A 19,431-nucleotide genomic window follows, 5' to 3' on the forward strand; every position below is an offset into this window, starting at 1 on the left:
CTTTCACCTGAAATTTATCAGTCTCTCCCACACCTGTCCTAACACTAGTCGTTACTTCCTCATACATATCTCTCACAATCTTTACATATTCGCCAGTGACTCCTTTCTTATTGAGTGCCCACCAAAGAATCTCTCGAGGAACTCTATCATATTCTTTCTCAAGAGCAATGAATACCATATGAGCGTTGGTCTCTTTATTTCTGTATTTTTCCATCAGTTGCCTTACAATGAAAATTGCATCTGTTGTGGATCTGCCCTGCATAAAGCCAAATTGATTATCGGATATTTCGGTTTTCTTCACGTATCCGTCTATCAATTACTCTCTCCCATATTTTCATGGTGTGGCTAAGTAGTTTTATAGCCACGTAGTTTGTACATTGTTGTATGTCTCCCTTGTTTTTGTAGACAGTTATTAATATACTGCTTCTCCATTCGTCTGGCATTTGTTCAACTTCCATAATTCTATTAAATAGACCTGCTAGCCAACTTATTCCTGTCTCTCCCAATGCTCTCCATATACTTCCCCAGGAGTATCATCTGGTCCGACTGCTTTTCCTTTCTTTATTTTTTGAAGCGCTCGATCCATTTCCTCGTTTGTTATTCTGGTAACCATTGCTGTTACTGTCTCCGTTAACTCCACAGGCTGTCTGTCAAATTCTTCATTTAATAAACTGTCAAAATACTTTCTCCGTCTCTTTTTGACATCCTTTTCGTGAATTAGTATTTTATTATTTTCATCTCGGATACATCTAATCTGATTAAAATCTCTTGCTTTCTTTGCTCTCTGTTTGGCTATTTTATATATCTTCATCTAATCTGATTAAAATCTCTTGCTTTCTTTGCTCTCTGTTTGGCTATTTTATATATCTTTGCTTCTCCTTCCCTAAGTCAACAAATGGTAACAAAAGAAAAATAAAAAACTAATTTGTTGCTCCTTAACTCCCAACAAAGTAGGCTTTAGGTTATGTTGGTATAGTGCTATAGTGTATGTCCTCCACGGTTGTTGATTACTATCCTACATCTGTTAAGCAAGCTCATGATCAGATGGTCAATGTCTTGCTGCAGTATTCTGTTCCACTCCATTTAAAGGCCCTCAAAGAGTCGCTGTCTTGTATTTAATGCAATGTTTTGTTGTAAAATTCGTCTGCCCAGTATGTCCCATACATGCTTAATTGGGTTTAAATCTGATGATTGTGCGGGCCATGGTAAAACCTTAATTTCATTATCTTCGAGGAATGTTCGCACGATCCTGGCAGTATGCATACGCGCATTGTTGTGCATTAATTGAAATTGGGGACCAGCTTGTTGTGGAAAGGGTAACAACAATAGGTTCGAGAATAATATCGCGGTAGTCTGTTGCATTTAGAAACCGTTCCAGAGAAACGAGATTGGTTCTTCCACCAAGAGTGATACCACCCCATACCCTTATACTACCTCCCTGCTGTTTATGAACCTCCTGTATGATGACCAATCGTTCAGTATTGCAAGATCGTCTCCAAATTCTTGTCTGTCTTGTATCTGGTGCAAATCCAAATCGGGACTCATCTGTGAACAAAGTAGAGACCCACTCACGTCTAACCCAATTTTCGTTTTATTGTGCCCACTGAAGTCGATGAGCGCGCTTTCCTTTGGATAACACAGGCACTCTCATAGGTCTTCGAGCATTTAACCATACTTCATGAATAGGGATTGCAATCCAGCAGCATTTTCAATCTAGCTGGATTTTTGCAAGATTGGCCTGAATCCAGCTGGATCCAGCGCGGATCCAGCAAAATGTGGAATCAAAATAAAAACATGATTTTAATGTTTTTTTTGTCTGTATGCTAAATTTTTAAACAACAGAAACATGAATTATTTAGTTTTATGTAAGGGATACCTTAAAAACATAGGCATAACCTACTTCGCATAGAACTGCACATATAGCCGGTTGCGGAGAAAGCCTTCCGACCTCTGTGCTGGTCGGTTTTAAGGTCATCAAATAGTCTTAGACCATTGAGAAACGATCGCCTTTCACTCCTTCGGGCTCATAAACCGCCATATCCTTTTCCAAAATCTTTTCGTAATCTTTTTGAGAAGCAGTTTTTTGGCTGTAAATGTTTTCTCTTTCTCGTTTCAATTCAATCTCAAGTTCTTGTTCCAAAGTAAAATTCACAGGCTCCGGATTAGTTAGCCCATCTTCTTCCATTATCTCTTGCGCTGGTTCCACAGTTACTTGTTTATTTATACGAATCAACAAATTTTTCATCTCTTGTCGCATTGCATTATTTTTCGGCATGGGGAAGTAACCAGGATTGTTTAGTCATTCGTCATACTTTTTTTGATTTTGTAAATACACTAATGTACCTGTAATCTCAGAGAGGCGCCGTTCCGTGATTCTGTTGCGTAGAGCTTCCGATAGATCGGCATTAAGGCTAAAGTCCTGGCTATTTAGTTTGTCTAAGACAAATTTCATAGTTGTGTCGGCCGTTATCAAAGTGGAATCTATTCTGTAAAGAGCTTCTACAGCCGGTTAAAAGTGGCGATTAACTCATTGATTATTGACCACTCGCCTGCAGAGAATTTTATCGCAGAATCAATATACAGGGTGGTTCATCTTATTCGCCTCGGTCTCTGTACGGAAAACCACTTGATATTTTAAAAAAATTTCTTCACAGAAATATACAGGGCCTTTAATACTACAACCTAAAAATAATGTGAATTATACAGGGTGTTCCAAAAAAGAGTGGTATATCAAAGTTATATTTTTTCTTATGGAATGCCCTATATCTGATGACATTATTGAATTGATCTTAAAAAATAAGCTATACTTTCATAAGGGTTCCCTATACCTAAATACAGGGTGTTTTGATTTATTTCGATTTTTATAAAAATGTAAGGTTTTAGAAAAAAATAAATATCTACCAATCTAAGAAGCAGTAACAAATTCTTTCTTGGATCTTAATAAAAGACCATTTAGCATACTTAAACAGATGCTTATTGCAACAAAATTTCTTACAGGGTGGTCAAAATATGAGATTGTTCTATTAACAAATTCAAGCTGTAATAACTTACTTATTTTAAATGGAACACCCTGTATCTTACTAGTCTATTGCGTAGAAAATTTACTTAGCTTTCAATTTGTACTAGGGTTTCCTATACCTATCTTTTTACAGGGCGGTCAAAGTATTAGATTGTTCTATTAACAAATTCAAGCTGTAATAACTTACTTATTTTAAATGGAACACCATATATCTTACTAGTCTATCGAGTAGAAAATTTACTTAGCTTTCAATTCTTATTAGGGTTTCCTATACCCATCTCCCTTCATTTTTCAAATATTTAAAGATTTCCTAATTTGTAAGCTTTAAAAATTAGAATTAAGTACCTATGTCGTGGTTATGTACAACACATCACCAACACCAGCAATATACTTAAATATCTTAGTCAAGATAGTTTCATTAATAAAATTCACATTTTTATCATTTAATCACACAGAGTGTTCTTATTTTAAATGAAATACTCGATATTCTATTCTTTATAATGGAAGATATTTAAAATCTCTTCAATTCCATGTTAACATTCTCAATACACATGTTATTCTGTAAATATAAATTCCCATGTTATTCTGTAAATACCCATTTTTACATATTTTTGTACAATAGGCTCGTTTTCGTCAAAGTAGCCATTGCATTTAATTGTTTGTAATTGCGATTTAAAGATTCAAAAAGTGGCGTTCTTAAATTTACCTAATAACCGTTGGGTTAAGATATGGAAAATACTTATACGGAATGAAATATAATTTAAATATCTTCCAGAATACGGCATATAATATAGGGTATGCAGTTTAAAATAAACATATTATTCAATTTCACATGTAGGCCAAAATCAACTAATATAATACAACACTCTGTGTGATTACATGATAACAATGAAAATTTTATTAATGACAGTATCTTGTCTAAGTATATTGCCGGTGTTGGTGATGTGTTGTACATAACCACGACATAGGTACTTAATTCTAATTTTTAAAGCTTACAAATTAGGAAATCTTTAAATAATTAAAAAATGAAGGGAGATAGGTATAGGAAACCCTAATAAGAATTGAAAGCTAAGTAAATTTTCTACTCGATAGACTAGTAAGATACAGGGTGTTCCATTTAAAATAAGTAAGTTATTACAGCTTGAATTTGTTAATAGAACAATCTAATATTTTGACCACCCTGTAAAAAGATAGGTATAGGAAACCCTAGTACAAATTGAAAGCTAAGTAAATTTTCTACGCGATAGACTAGTAAGATACAGGGTGTTCCATTTAAAATAAGTAAGTTATTACAGCTTGAATTTGTTAATAGAACAATCTCATATTTTGACCACCCTGTAAGAAATTTTGTTGCAATAAGCATCTGTTGAAGTATGCTAAATAGTCTATTATTAAGATCCAAGAAAGAATTTGTTACTGCTTCTTAGATTCGTAGATATTTATTTTTTTCTAAAACCTTACATTTTTATAAAAATCGAAATAAATCAAAACACCCTGTATTTAGGTATAGGGAACCCTTATGAAAGTATAGCTTATTTTTTAAGGTCAATTCAATAATGTCATCAGATATAGGGCATTCCATAAGAAAAAATATAACTTTGATATACCACTCTTTTTTGGAACACCCTGTATAATTCACATTATTTTTAGGTTGTAGTATTAAAGGCCCTGTATATTTCTGTGAAGAAATTTTTTTAAAATATCAAGTGGTTTTCCGTACAGAGACCGAGGCGAATAAGATGAACCACCCTGTATATCAACGTTTTATCGATGCAAACTTTTAAGCTATAGAAACTTTCCAGCATACTGAGCTACTGCCAGCGCGATAGAATAGCAAGTTGCCAACTCACGGCTTTGAATAAAGAGGCTAATGAAGACATTAAGTAACTTATTTCGAATTTGACACGTTTGCGGATCGCGCTGCTGGATCCAGCATGATTTGCTGGATCCAGCATGTGAAAAAAGCGCTGGATCCAGCTGGATTGCTGGATCCAGCAATTGCAATCTCTATTCATGAAGTCTATTTCTTATGGTTTGACCACTTACAAACACCTGATGGGTCTCTTGTAGCCTCATTTGTAATTGTAATACAGTTAGAATGGGATCTCGCGAAGCCTGCAACCTAATAAAACGGTCTTCAATCTGGTTGGTTATCCTTGTACGGATTGTATGACGTTCAGCAACATCACTAGTTTCTTCAAACCTTAACCACAAAAGATTGATGACACTTTCGTTCTTGTGGAGGGCCCCAGTAACGTCTCTTTGATTTCTGTCAGCTTGAAACATCCCGATAGCACGCCACTGCGTTTAGCGATTTAAATGATGTCTCTCCATTATTTTCAAATATGAAGGTCCTAAGTGTAGCAGAAATGGTTGAAAAACGTAAAATGCGAATACTTGTTTTTGTATGGTTTTTTTCGCAAGTATTGCTATTTTGCAACAAGGGTGACTATTTTTTAAATATTTAACCAATCCTATATTATGGTAAATTTAATTACGCAACTTTTATGTCAGTACAACTTTTCTCAGAAATGAACAATTTTAAAGTTATATTCAAAAAACCAATAAAAAAATTGAATTTTTGCTTCATATTTTGACATTTTGATTATTTAAATAATGTTCCGGACCATTTTGAGTGGGAGGATAACTCAAATATTATTATTTGTAAGCAATATCTGCAAAAAAATTTGAGTCACCTCTCAACGTCCATCTCAAAACAGATGAGCCCTGGACTAATTGCATTCACAGCAAAACTTTTAGAGAACTATTCGGCAGCAAATATTTCTTAGGGATATTTTGTCCGGGATTTTTTGTGGGGATATTTTGTCCAAAAAAATTTGTGGGGATTATTTGTCTGGGATTTTTTGTCCAGGGATGATTTGTGGGGATTTTTTGTCCGGGGATTATTTGTCCCCGGACAAATATTACTTTAAATATATTACTTTAATTGCCATGTAGGTAGCCCACGCCTAAAACAATAAGATATGAATGTGTTTAAACATCGAGATCGACTAGCTAGTTCACTTTTATTAGTTTGTAGTCCAGGGCGCATCTGTTTTGAGATGGACGTTGAGAGGTGACTCAAATTTTTTTGCAGAAATTGCTTGAAAATAACTCAAATAATAATATTTGAGTTATCCTCCCACTCAAAATGGTCCGGAACATTGTTTAAATAATCAAAATGTCAAAATGTGAAGGAAAAATTCGATTTTTTTATTGGTTTTTTGATTATAACTTTAAAACTATTCATTTCTGAGAAAAGTTGTACTGACATAAAAGTTGCGTAATTAAATTTCCTATAAAATAGAATTGGTTAAAAATTTAAAAAATAGTCACCCTTGTTGCAAAATAGCAATAATTGCTAAAAAAAACATACAAAAACAAGTATTCGCATTTTACGTTTTTCAACAATTTATGCTACACTTAGAACCTTCATATTTTACCCAGAAAAACTTTATAATATAGTAAAACAACACTTTAAATTTCATTAAGATCGGTTTAATAGATTTTGCAAAATAAATTTTGCAATCCAGTTTCGCAATAAAAATTCATTTTTTTTAAATATTGCAGGACTGAAAATAAAGCAGATAGCAAGTTGAATTTTTTTTTTGTTTATAGAAGTGTACTGTACCTTTCATTTACAATTTGCAAAATTAAAATCGATTAATTACCACGACGCCAGGAAATTTTTTAAATAAACATTAATTTTTGGTGCTACGCGCAGGACAGCGGTGTTCGATTCACACAAGTTGATTTCCACCCAGATTTCTTCCAATCTTTATCTAATATATTATTTTCTTACTCTATATTTTGTTGTATTTTAATATTTTAATTCCACAAAAATCAAACTAATTTTATTATTGTTTGTGCAATATTGTTTAAACAATTGCAATGTTTAAAAATTATAAACTTTTATTCTCTAAGTTAAAATATATGAACAAAGAAAGTTTTTGCTAAAAAAGTGTTATTTCAAAGGATAGAGTACGTGTTTTTATTTTGCAATAAACAAATTTATTTATTTATATCGAAATGCAATACAAATTAATATGTATCAATCATTATCAAAGGTCATTGGAATGCCCAATCAGAGCAAACTATTCGCTGTCCTGCGCGTAGCACCAATAATTAATGTTTATTTAAAAAAAATCCTGACACCGTGGTAGTTAATCTATTTTAGTTTTGCAAATTGAAAATGAAAGGTACAGTTCATTTCTATAAGCAAAAAAAAAATTGCAGCTTGATATCTGCTTTATTTTCAGTCCTGTAACATTTTGAAAAAATGAATTTTTTTGCGAAAGCTGGATTGCAAAATCTATTGAACCGATCTTAATAAAATTTACAGTATTGTTTTACTGTACCATAAAGTTTTTTTGGGTGAAATATGAAGGTCCTGTAGCATAAATGGTTGAAAAACGTAAAATGCGAATACTTGCTTTGGAAGGTTTTTTCGCAATTATTGCTATTTTGCAACAAGGGTGACTATTTAAATTCTGTATTGTAGGAAATTTAATTACGCAACTTTTATGCTAGTACAACTTTTCTCGGAAATGAATACTTTTAAAGTTATAATCAAAAAACGAAGAAAAAAATCGAATTTTTTCTTCATTTTTTGACATTTTGATTATTTAAACTCAAGGATAAACGAGGATAACTCAAATATTATTATTTGAGTTATTTTCAAGCAATTTCTGCAAAAAAATTTGAGTCACCTCTCAACGTCCAAATGTACTAATATTTTTACAGATGCGCCCTGGTCTATTGCTAAATTTATACAGTCATGCTCTTCGAAGTTATTTACAATATTTAGAATGCTTACCCTCAAAGAAAATTGAAAACAAATCCGCATATTCTGAGGTAAAATTACCTTGGTAAGAACACTTTATGATTTGAAATTCTAATTAACTATACACCCAACGGCATAATCAATATGTCAACAATTTATCTTTGCAAGGCTGCATTGCTATTGAATTTATTTCAGTATTTTATTGTATTTATCCAAATTAATCCTTTACAGGCATGTGAAATTATTTTAATATTGATGAATTTGAAAAAGTTTAAAGGCTACATATTTTAGCCAATGTTGAATTTATTCATTGTAGAGTTGAAACATCCTGCTTAAATTCAAAGCAATCGATTATATAGGGTGGAACTCACTTATGGAATAAAATTATTTCTGCCGCTGTTTTAAAAAAAGTATAAAAAACGCCGATGAATAATGATACTGATAAAACAATTATGACTTATTGTGCAGAAGTTTGGCAGATCACGAAAAAATGTAGAAAAAGGATGGAAGTAGTAGAAATAGATTATCTAAAGGTATGTATAGAAATCCGCGCTGCGTACTTCGCACCGTGTGTGCGCCGCGCGTTCAATGTTCGTTGAAATTTTTCATTTTGACGAACCTTCCGCGATCCAAAGGAAACTTACGAACATTTAGTCATATCTCAGTCGCGCGATAAAATCTACGCCATTTCTGTGATGAGTGGTGCTTTCTTTGGAAACGGTAAGTTTTTACAAAAAGAAAAGGAAGCAACGATGTTGATGGCACACTAACCTGTTTAAAACACGTAATGGTACCGACCTTATAGGCCTATTCGCGCTGCATGCCCTGAACGTATCCTGAACTTACCCAGAGGGAGATCGAAATATTCGACCTTATTGAACGTTTAATTTTGTAATGCGCAGGCGTTCTCCCCCTGGGTACGTTCGGGGTATACAGCGCGAATAGGCCTTATGATGGACGCGAGTCGCAAAAAAATAATGTGCACCGGAGGTCGGTTCTGATGGCGTATTCTTATTCAGCAACCCCAAAAACGCTCCTAGTAATCTGTTTGCATCAATTTAATACCGAAACAATTTGAAACTTTAGATCACGTGCCTTAGCAGTGAACATGGACACCAAGTGCTCCGCTGATCCGTTCTGATGACGTATTCATGTTTACCGATCCCAAAAACCCCCGAGTAACAAAATCTGGCCCTTAATACACTTATTTTGACATGTGTATGCCCTTTTGGATGCATTTTATGCACTTTAAAATGCAACGATGCATTTCCACCCATTTTTCTATAGGAAACTGTTTTCCTGGCGTCCTCCTGAATACATTGCAAGAAGTTCAAATCTCTAGGTGCTGTATTTACAATTTATTTTGTGCTAAATGCCCTAGTCTAGATGAAACATTTTATTATTTAATTTTAATTTTTATAATAGGGTTGTCGTATCTATTTATACATACTAGTAATGTAAAAAGTACCTACCCGTTACAAAGTAACAGATATTTGTTTAATAATCAACGTAACGATTTATCGTTGTGAAATATGTACTCGTTTATGGGTGAACGTAAACACTAAAGAGGCCTGGCGAGGGTGTCGGTTTACCGTTTCTTTGATATTACATACTTTATTTATTATATCTACTTTATTTCTACAACTATATCTACTTTAAAATGTATAATGTATGACTGAATTGTCAATATGAATAATTCAAATAAAATTAAATTAGAAGATTTTTTTTACCAAGCAACAAAAACAAAGTTTGTTTAATTTATTAATGTTTTGTATCTTGATAAAGATTTCCGCGGAACCCACAATAAAGATTTTCCACGGTAAGCATCAATAAGTTTGATAATACTTCCTTACGCCTACTTTACAAGAAATATTCAACTCGAGCGCGCCAAAACCAACAAACCACTCGCAAACTCGTCCAACTACGTATTGCGAACCATCAAAGCGTTTGTTGAAAAATCGACAGAAGTTAGATCGTGGTGCGCCACTTGAAAACACATACTAATCTGACGAACATGCTGCGCGCGAGCGGTTCGCACACCGAGCGGAGCGCAAATGTATGCTTACTGTTATGCTCTGTGTTTCTCTCTTTTATGAGATTGATGAGCAAATTCTTAATTTAATTAATTACTCAATTATTTTAATTACTGCTTATGTAAAACAAAACCAAATTTAAATTAAATTTTCTAATAAACTTTATTCTCAGGGTTATTTTATTTTTGATGCTTTACCTTTGGTTGGTGGCTTCTGGTATCTCTAGTTGCTTACTCCATCCAGGACAAAACAGGGAAATTAAACACACTCAATTTTATATAAATGTTAAAACATCTTATTTATTTATCCAATATACCATAAACATAGGATTTAAAAAATATGCTAAAATCTAAATTTGTTGCAACTATTTCTCATCTACTAAATTAAGCTTTAATTCTGATATCTCCTCTGTTTTAACAAAAAAAAATTATTTAAATAATTCGTTATTTATTCTTACAAAATTTAATAAAATTTACTTTTCTCTTTTTGAATTGATTACTTATTTCTTCTTTAAAATTTGGACTGACTAATTATGTTATAGAACTGTTCAGTACAAAAATTAAGCAAATATGGTGTGGATATAAACAAACTCTCTCCGTTTCACAAATGATTTGACTAATCTTTTTGTTTCTTCTCTACTTCTTTTCCCGGATTGCGTCGTCCTCGATTCTCCCACACGTACTCTAAGGATGTTGCGAAAGGTCCCTCTCGTCCAAACTGCTTCACAAACAAACAAACAGGACTCGCTCGAATTCTCGACTCAGTTTTCTCTCTGCTCGATGTCTTTTGCAAATAGATACCAATCGGCTACTCGTTCTAGACAGAAACAGTAATCTTCCTCGGACACAGGGAAATTAACTTCTCAAACCGGTCAACGATTTCGTTTCAACTTGATTCTGCTCGCAAAGGCCAATTTCACCACTTTACACTGACTTCTCACTTTTCAAAAACTGCACTGCTGTCTGCAGATATTCATTACACAGTGCCTATTTTTTCTCTCGTCAAAATCAGACTCAACACTCTCATCCATTCCATCCATAATTTTCCACCAATCACAAAACATCCTTTCTACCCACTACACCCATATTATCATTTCTTGAGAACCAATTTAATTTGTATACAACTTTCCATTTTGTTAAATTCTCGGAGACATCAAATTACTTTCGTTGTTTCAAAATGCTAAACAAAAAGCCTTACATTCTAAACTCAATAAATTTGTTTACCGCTTAACCTTCTTCGATTTTTTTATAAAATGTCTTATTGTCCTTTGCAAAGCGAAATAAAACTGTATTTTCTAATCTGACCGCACCGTTGTTTTAAGTCCGTTCAAAAAACCATTAAGAAAACCACCTTCTTAACGATTTCACTTTCTGCGAAAACACTGATTACTAACTAAATTATCCTTCTTGGATAATTTGGATAAAATATCCTAAATTATTACAATTTTTGGTCATATACAGGGCGACGAAAATATATAATTTCGTGGTCTCTGACATAAATTTATTTTCTAAATTTTTCCCATAAAAAATTATACAACAATACCTTAAGGAGAGCATGTGGTATATCCAAAAAAGATCACATCAGGAATGAAGATATTAGAAGGAGGACAAATAGTGTATATTCCAGTGTGTAAGTGGTTAGGGGTTAAAATGGTTCCGTGTTTCTCACCGTAAGTCAAGTTTAGCGCCACCTTTTCCATGTATGATCGCGCCCCTCTCCTTTAACAATTAGTTATTATTTACAATAATAATTTAATTATTAACAACAACACATTTGTTTGTCCACAGCCGCAATATTCGATATATTTTGACAGGTCATTGGAATGTCCAATCAGAGCAAACGTATCCGCTGTCCTGGACGTAGCACTAAAAATTAATGTTTATTTAAAAAATTCCTGACGCCGTGGTAATTAACCGATTTTAATTTTGTAAATTGTAAATGAAAGGTACTTCTGTATGTAAAAAGTGTTCTTCTATATGTAAAAAAGTTGCAACTTGCTATATGCTTTATTTTCAGTCCTGCAACATTTTGAATAAATGAATTTTTTTTGCGAAAGCTGGATTGCAAAATTTATTTTGCAAAATTTATTGAACCGATCTTAATGAAATTTACAGTATTGTTTTATTATATCATAAAGTTTTTCTGGGTGAAATATGAAGGTCCTAAGTGTAGCATAAATGGTTGAAAAAAGTAAAATGCGAATACTTGTTTTTTATGGTTTTTTCGCAATTATTGCTATTTTGCAACAAGGGTGACAATTTTTAAAATTTTTAACCAATCCTATATTGTAGTAAATTTAATTACGCAACTTTTATGTCGGTGCAACCTTTCTCGGAAATGAACACTTTTAAAGTTTTAATCAAAAAACGAAGAAAAAATCGAATTTTTCCTTAATTTTTTGACATTTTGATTATTTACACAATGATCCGGACCTTTTTGAGTGGGAGGATAACTCAATTATTATTATATGAGTTAATTCCAAGCAATTTCTGCAAAAAATATGAGTCATCTCTCAACGTCCATCTCAAAACAGATGCGCCCTGGACTAACCCGTTTTTTGAATAATAATATGTAAATGTGGATCACTCAGGAGATAATTTTTGTTTCTCATGATCCATTCGTCTGTTAATTTCCTTTTCACAAACTCAATTCTATCCATGAGGATAGGTAAATACTTACGATTAATTGCAGAAAAGTGAAACATTTTATAATTCTGGACAAATTGATAAATTTTAAACTACATAATATATTATATACCTATAATTATCATATTGCGGCTTCCAAATAATCAATTATTCAATAAATTATAAACGCACTGAACGTTATTAACACGTAAATATATTTTGTAATTAAATTATAAACACTTTTTAAACAAAAATGTTAACAGTTGGCGGTAAAATAATTTAATCATTAGCTGTTACAATAATATGGAAGATGTGAAAGCGGTAAGCTCAAAATAAACAATGTTTACAAATAGCAAAACAATGAGACAAACTAAAATATAATGTACTCGCAAATATAAAACTGAGAATTCGATTTTAATAATCATTTAAAATAGTATTTGAAATTACATACAATGTTTGGAGACAGCTTTGGAGATAAGTAAAGGGCAAGGAAAAACAAGAAAATTTCATAGCAACTAAAGTAATTCAAATCACTAATAATATGGGTCAATCAACATTTTTACCTATATATTTTCGAGAATATACAAATCTGTGTTTTTTTATCATGTGACGAGTTTTTACCGATTTTTGAGACGTAATTGTATATGTACTTTTACTAACTTGTACAATACCATGAAGTGGAAAAAGTTATGTCATCTAACATCAATCCTTTCTCTGTAAAGTAAGTTCTTACAGTTTTTTGCAATTCGGGATTGTTTTTTCACTAATAATATATTGTAGCCTAGCATCTGATGATGTTCATGACTATGTACGAAATATAATGCATTGGTTTAAATGAGAACACGTTAATACGTGCTCTCATTTTTATTGTTTTTAACGAGCACTGACATTTTAAACTTTTGCCCATCTACTAAAAGAATACTCTAATCTACATAAGTAAGGGTACACCTACACCTATATTGGAACCGTATTTCTCCCGATCCGATGTACTATCAGTGCACTATCGAATCGGGCTTCTCACTCCAGTATAGGCACTACGAATTAATACCATGAGTTTGTTTTCAATCCGACGTCGGATCGGGGGAAATACGGATTCAATGTAATAACTAGTATGTGCCTCCATACTGCGACGGGCATTTTTGTATTTATAATGTATTAAAGGGCCCAATTCACGTTGAGGCCTTTAAGGTCCCCATTCACTTTGAGATCAGTATCGATACATGTTGCAAGTATCAGTATCGCGATACAAATCTCATAGTGTATTTGGCTGTCTACGTATTGATGTATCAGTATCACAACTCTCTATCTTCGTCGTCTACAACTGTTTCGCCGTCTGTATCACTGTCGTGAAACAGATACAAATCTCATGATACATGTATCGCAACTTGTCGCGATACATGTATCCAAACCGACCTCAACGTGATTGGGGCCCTTTAGGTATATAGTACACAAAAAACCCATTTGCAACATCGCTGGGCCAGTGTCCCGAACATGGTATATTTTTGCCTTATTTTCCCTGGAGTATAATTACTACACTGGTTACTAAAAAAACGACACTTACATCTTAAAATAATATAAATAATATTGTATTTATTTTTTTTTGCAGATCACTTCACTGCCAAGCTCTCAGTTAGAATGACTTCCGGGCCAGATTTTGTGGCTACAAATTTTACATTCTTCGATTGCAATACTTACAGTTCATGTACTCAGTGTGTTTCGTCTTCATTTCCGTGTGATTGGTGTGTTGATGGTCACAGGTGCACTCATGATACCGCAGAAAATTGTAGGAACGATATTCTTGTTACAGGAATAAGTGTAAGTATAACAGATTATTATTATTGATGATTCTATCATCAGCCAAAATTAACGCATAATTTTAAAATTACAATTTTAGTGGTAATGAAAAAAAATTGTTTGTTTTTTGTTCATTAAGGTTGTTTTTAGAACATATGAAATAAAAACAAACTTTTCTTTTTTTACGAATAATGTATTGCAATAAAACTAATATCATAAATAAATGACGAAATTGAACATTTTTATAGTTCAAGAAAATTAAACTAGTAGTGAGTATTGCTGGCTCTGGCATTTATTACTGCGTGACAACGATCTCTTTTGCTGAGAATTACCTTTCTTATTTCATATTGATCAATTTGATCCCAAATTTCAACTAATCGCAAAAACAGTTAATTTAACGTGTTTGGTGGATTAGGTAAGTAGTCCTACACTAGGTTCGCTTTCAAGATGCAGTAGAAATAAACAAACCAAGACACGTTAAATGCCACTAGGAGTACAACCGAATCATAATTTACAATGTATATACATTGTAAATCCCAAATCATGATTTCCAAAGTTTATACATTGTAAATTATGATTCGGGAGTGCTCCTAGTAGCATTTAACTTGTCTTGGTTTGTTTATTTCTACTGCATCTTGAAAGCGAACCTAGTGTAGTCGCCTATTGCTATATAATTCTAGCAATGTGTGGCCTGGCATTATCTTGCATAAAGCATGGAATTATCTCAATAAATGGTGCAAATAGCGTGACATGCTATTCTAAAAGGTCTGTAATGTACCTTTGTGATGTAAGCCGCCCGTAATATTCTAACTAACTCCGTTCGAGCATCCAAACCCACCCCACACCGTATGGTCCCTACAGTGTTACACCGTATGTAGCGTTACCTAGGCCTTCTTTACACTCTGTTCAGCCTGTCATCAGAAAAAATACAGTACCTGGATTCATCGGTGAATAATGTTCTTCCTCAAACGTCATTCCTCATTCTTCGTCATTATTCCAAATAACATGTTTAGAAGCAAAATTCAATCTTTGCCTTCTGTGATCTCTGATCAATAATGGGTCAGTGGGTGCCCGCCCTTCCAGGGCGCAGGTAGCAGGCTGCAGCACTGGGCAAATAGATCTCCGGGCTTCCGATAGACCCATCTTCTTTCATTGCTTTACAAGCGCATTTGACTCTCGTCAGAGAATAAAAATCTGCTCCATTGGCCAAGGTCCCAATTGACGTGATCTCGGGCAAACCGAAGGCGAGCTTGTTTCTGACGTGCGTTCAATTTGGTTCCTGTGTCAGCTTGACGGGAAGTCAAAGTGGCAGCTTTAAGTCTTTTTCTAACTATCCACTGAGTGACGGTGACATCTCGAACATTCCTCAAGGCACTCGGGACAGTGAACCGATCATCCCTCTCTGGTATTACACGTCGCCGACCCCAAGTACTTGAAGGGGATACGAAAAACGATCGTGCGCTTATAGTGGGCAAATCTTGCAACTTTCTTAACATATATTTCTTAAATAATTCATATTGTTAATTGAAATTGGGCTATGGCCTTGACAATTATCCAGTAACCAGGACTAATATAATTGGCCAATATAATTAAAAGTGCTAAAAATCTTACCGAGCTATGAAACCAGATGTCGCTCTTCTGAACTTGCACGGTCGCAATAGCTACCGGTCTCCTGGTATCGACGGTAAGCCCTTGAGACTGTAGATTGCGTCATAAGGAGGCGATGGGCGACAGTTCTCTGATATAGTGCTCTCGTAATTATGCAATTACTGGTAAAGTATCCATTTATAAAATATTCACTTAATGCACTTCGAAGTGTACACACATGTCAACGTTTGAAAAGCGACCTAGACGACCACCAGCAAATTCATAGAGGTCTAAGTTGCATAGAACATGTCCGTTACAATGTTTGCTGCATTCCCTATGCCATACAGAAGTAGGCAAATTTTACAACACTTTGCCAATTTGCATAAAACAATAATTATTGGAAGCTCTACAGGGTGATTGATTAGTGGGGTAAAGCTTAATAGATCTGCTATAGTAATAGATAGCAATAAAAGTTAATAACAAAAATTTTAGCCACCTTTGAGCTTCACATTACAAAATTAGTTAGAATGTTACAGGGTGTTCGATAACACAGTGGCAGACCAAACTTATGTTTTTTTAAATGGAACACCCTATATTTTATTTTAAATTCGAAATCCTGTTAACTTCTCCATCACCAAAATATAAAGGTTTGTTATGTTATACAGGGTATTTACCAAGTTATAACCAATTTTATATGAAAATCGTAACAAGTTCAACTCCATGTATAAATAAAAATAAACAAAACAGCAATGGTTTATTAATGCCATATTTTTTTACGTATTGTCAAAATTTTCAAGAATGATTGATATTATTATTTTCTTTATATCAAATACAGGTTGAGTCAAAACGTAAGTACATTATTTTCTCAGTAATTTTAAATAGAACACCCTGTATTTTATATCACTATTGAAAAGTACCATTACCGTACTTTAATTTTTAGATAACATTCCCTATGTCTAAATTTATTAGTTTTCGAGATATTTTCATTTTTCAGAGCAAATTATTTTAGGTGTCTAAATTTATCTAAAGTTTAAGTAAGCCATGACTGAATTGACAATTGACGATTACTGATTATCAGTCCGGTAATCAAGGTAACAATGTAGCAAATAAAGAAATAAAAATAATTTATTAGTAATATATTTTACAAAAAAAACACAACCACAACATGCAACATTTTTGAAACAATTAAAAACTACTTTTGTATGTAAATGTAACAATATAACAAATAAAGAACGAAAAATAATTTATCAGTAATACATTTTGCAAAAAAACATGTTTGAAAAAATTAGAAGCTACTTTTAATAAAATATTTTTAATAGTTAATTACATAAGGTGTTCAAAATTACCTCCTAACACATTTATGTACGCTTAAAAACGATCATTGAATGAGCTACTTACTTTACGGAGCATTTGTAAATTAACACATCGAAATACACTTTTTATTCTATTTTTCATCTCATCCCTTGTTGTTGGAGGTATTTTATAAATTTCATTATTAACGTAACTCCAAAAGAAATCAGTCCAGTTTATTAAATTCTGGTGATTTGGGTGGCCACGCTACTTGTCAAATGAAAAATGAAAATATCTCGAAAACTAATATATTTAGACATAGGGAATGTTATACAAAAATTATAGTATGGTAATGGTACTTTTCGATAATGATATAAAATACAGGGTGTTCTATTTAAAATTACTGAGAAAATAATGTAATTGCGTTTTGACTCACCCTGTATTCGATATAAAGAAAATTAGCAATATCAATCATTCTTGAAAATTTTGACAATACGTAAAAAATATGGCATTAATAAACCATTGCTGTTTTGTCTATTTTTATTTATACAGGGAGTTGAACTTGTTACGATTTTCATATAAAATTGGTTATAACTTTGTAAATACCCTGTATAATATAACAAACCTTTATATTTTTGTGATGAAGAAGTTAACAGGATTTCGAATTTAAAATAACATATGGGGTGTTCCATTTAAAAAAACATAAGTTAGGTCTGCCACTGTGTTATCGAACACCCTGTAACATTCTAACTAATTTTGTAATGTGAAGCTCAAAGGTGGCTAAAATTTTTGTTATTAACTTTTATTGCTATCTATCACTATAGCGGATCTATTGAGCTTTACCCTACTAATCAATCACCCTGTATAATAGACAATATTTTTTTGCATTAGTTGTTTCAATTCAAAGAATACAACATGAAAGTACTAAACATAAACTACAATTCATGGAGTGAGTCGATTTTTTTGCTCGCACGTGTAGATGCCGAAAAACTAGATATCTATTATGTAGACCAGTGGATTTCAATCTTTTTGAGTCATGTATCACAAAGTACGTTTCATTATTTTGGTACCACCTAACCGAAATACCTACCTATCTAGCTAGGTAATCTAATTAACAGTAATAGTCGTGCTGATTTTGGCTGTTTTTGCGTTTTGTGTACCACCGCAAATAATGATATGTACCACCAGTGGTACATGTACCACAGATTGAGAACCGCTGATGTAGACACAATATAGAATGGTTTTATATCGTTTTTAACTGTTTTTACATTTTATTTTAAATAGAAATCTATCCCATCTTAATCCAATCCAAATTGTAATTTAAATCTCCCCTTACTTCACACTTAAAGACTATTCTCCACGAACTTCCAGACGATTGCAGGAAAATTAGAATAATTTCCACATTTTAGATATTCCGCCTCACTGTGGATCATTTCGGCATTCTCGAGAAATCATCGCACCTTATTTCTTATTTTCCTGTCTAAATTAGTTTTTAGATAAAGCACTTTTCCGCTTTTCATATTAACGCCAAAACAATGTCTTATTGAAATCAATTGATCCAAAACAAATTCTACTAGTCGAGGTTTACAGAAGACACAAGTTTACGTGTATTTACAAGGTCATATCTCTTGTCAAAATACATTACCTCGAATCCTGTTAGCCAAAATATATATGTTTTCCTTATCAAATAGTTCTCGTTTTGATAACTTTCACAGAGAACCATGTACAGTTACGATCACTGAATAGTTTACACCTTAATTTTGATATTGTAATAGTGTAAAATTGCAGTGTCGTACGGATTTGATAAATGTCAAAGTCAAAAAATTTGGAGTGTTGAAAATAAAATAAAACGATATCAAACTCCTCCAAAATGGTTAGAATGCATTTGAATGATGCGCAAAAAGCAAGAGTAATTATTGCCAAACTCGAAGAAAGTTGGTCAGTAAGGCAAGTTGCTGCAGATTTGAACGTGAGCCATATGTGCATATGGGAAATCAAACAAAGATGGGATCATTTTCACTCTATAGCACGGTTGGGCGGTTCAAGAGGGCAAAAGATTTCCACAGATCCACAGGATGAGATGTTAGTAGATTATTTGAGAAAATTTCCTTTTGCCACAGCTCCAAAAGCTAGCAAAGAGACAGCGTTTCCGGGCAGTATTTGCACTGCACGTAGAAGAATTAAAATAAGTGGACTGATAAATTGTGCAGCTGCAACGAAACCTTTTTTAACTGAGGATCACAAAAGGAGATGATTTACATTTTGTAATGAATTTATAAACCGTGAAGAGAACTTTTGGTT

The 19,431-nt window shown here is 33.2% G+C and overlaps 1 protein-coding gene across 4 annotated transcripts in view; it reads left to right on the plus strand.

The window, feature by feature from the left end:
* LOC114333243 (plexin-A4) overlaps window positions 1-19,431 on the plus strand; it is a 933,823-nt gene that overhangs the window by 793,514 nt on the left and 120,878 nt on the right. For all 4 annotated transcript variants that reach the window (XM_050663388.1, XM_050663391.1, XM_050663390.1 and 1 more), the window contains one exon: window positions 14,066-14,274. In XM_050663388.1, the coding sequence (XP_050519345.1) occupies window positions 14,066-14,274 (209 nt within the window). The remainder of the gene's footprint in view (window positions 1-14,065; window positions 14,275-19,431) is intronic.

The sequence above is a fragment of the Diabrotica virgifera genome, chromosome 10 (assembly GCF_917563875.1).
Source record: "Diabrotica virgifera virgifera chromosome 10, PGI_DIABVI_V3a".
Classification (NCBI taxonomy): Eukaryota; Metazoa; Arthropoda; class Insecta; order Coleoptera; family Chrysomelidae; genus Diabrotica; species Diabrotica virgifera.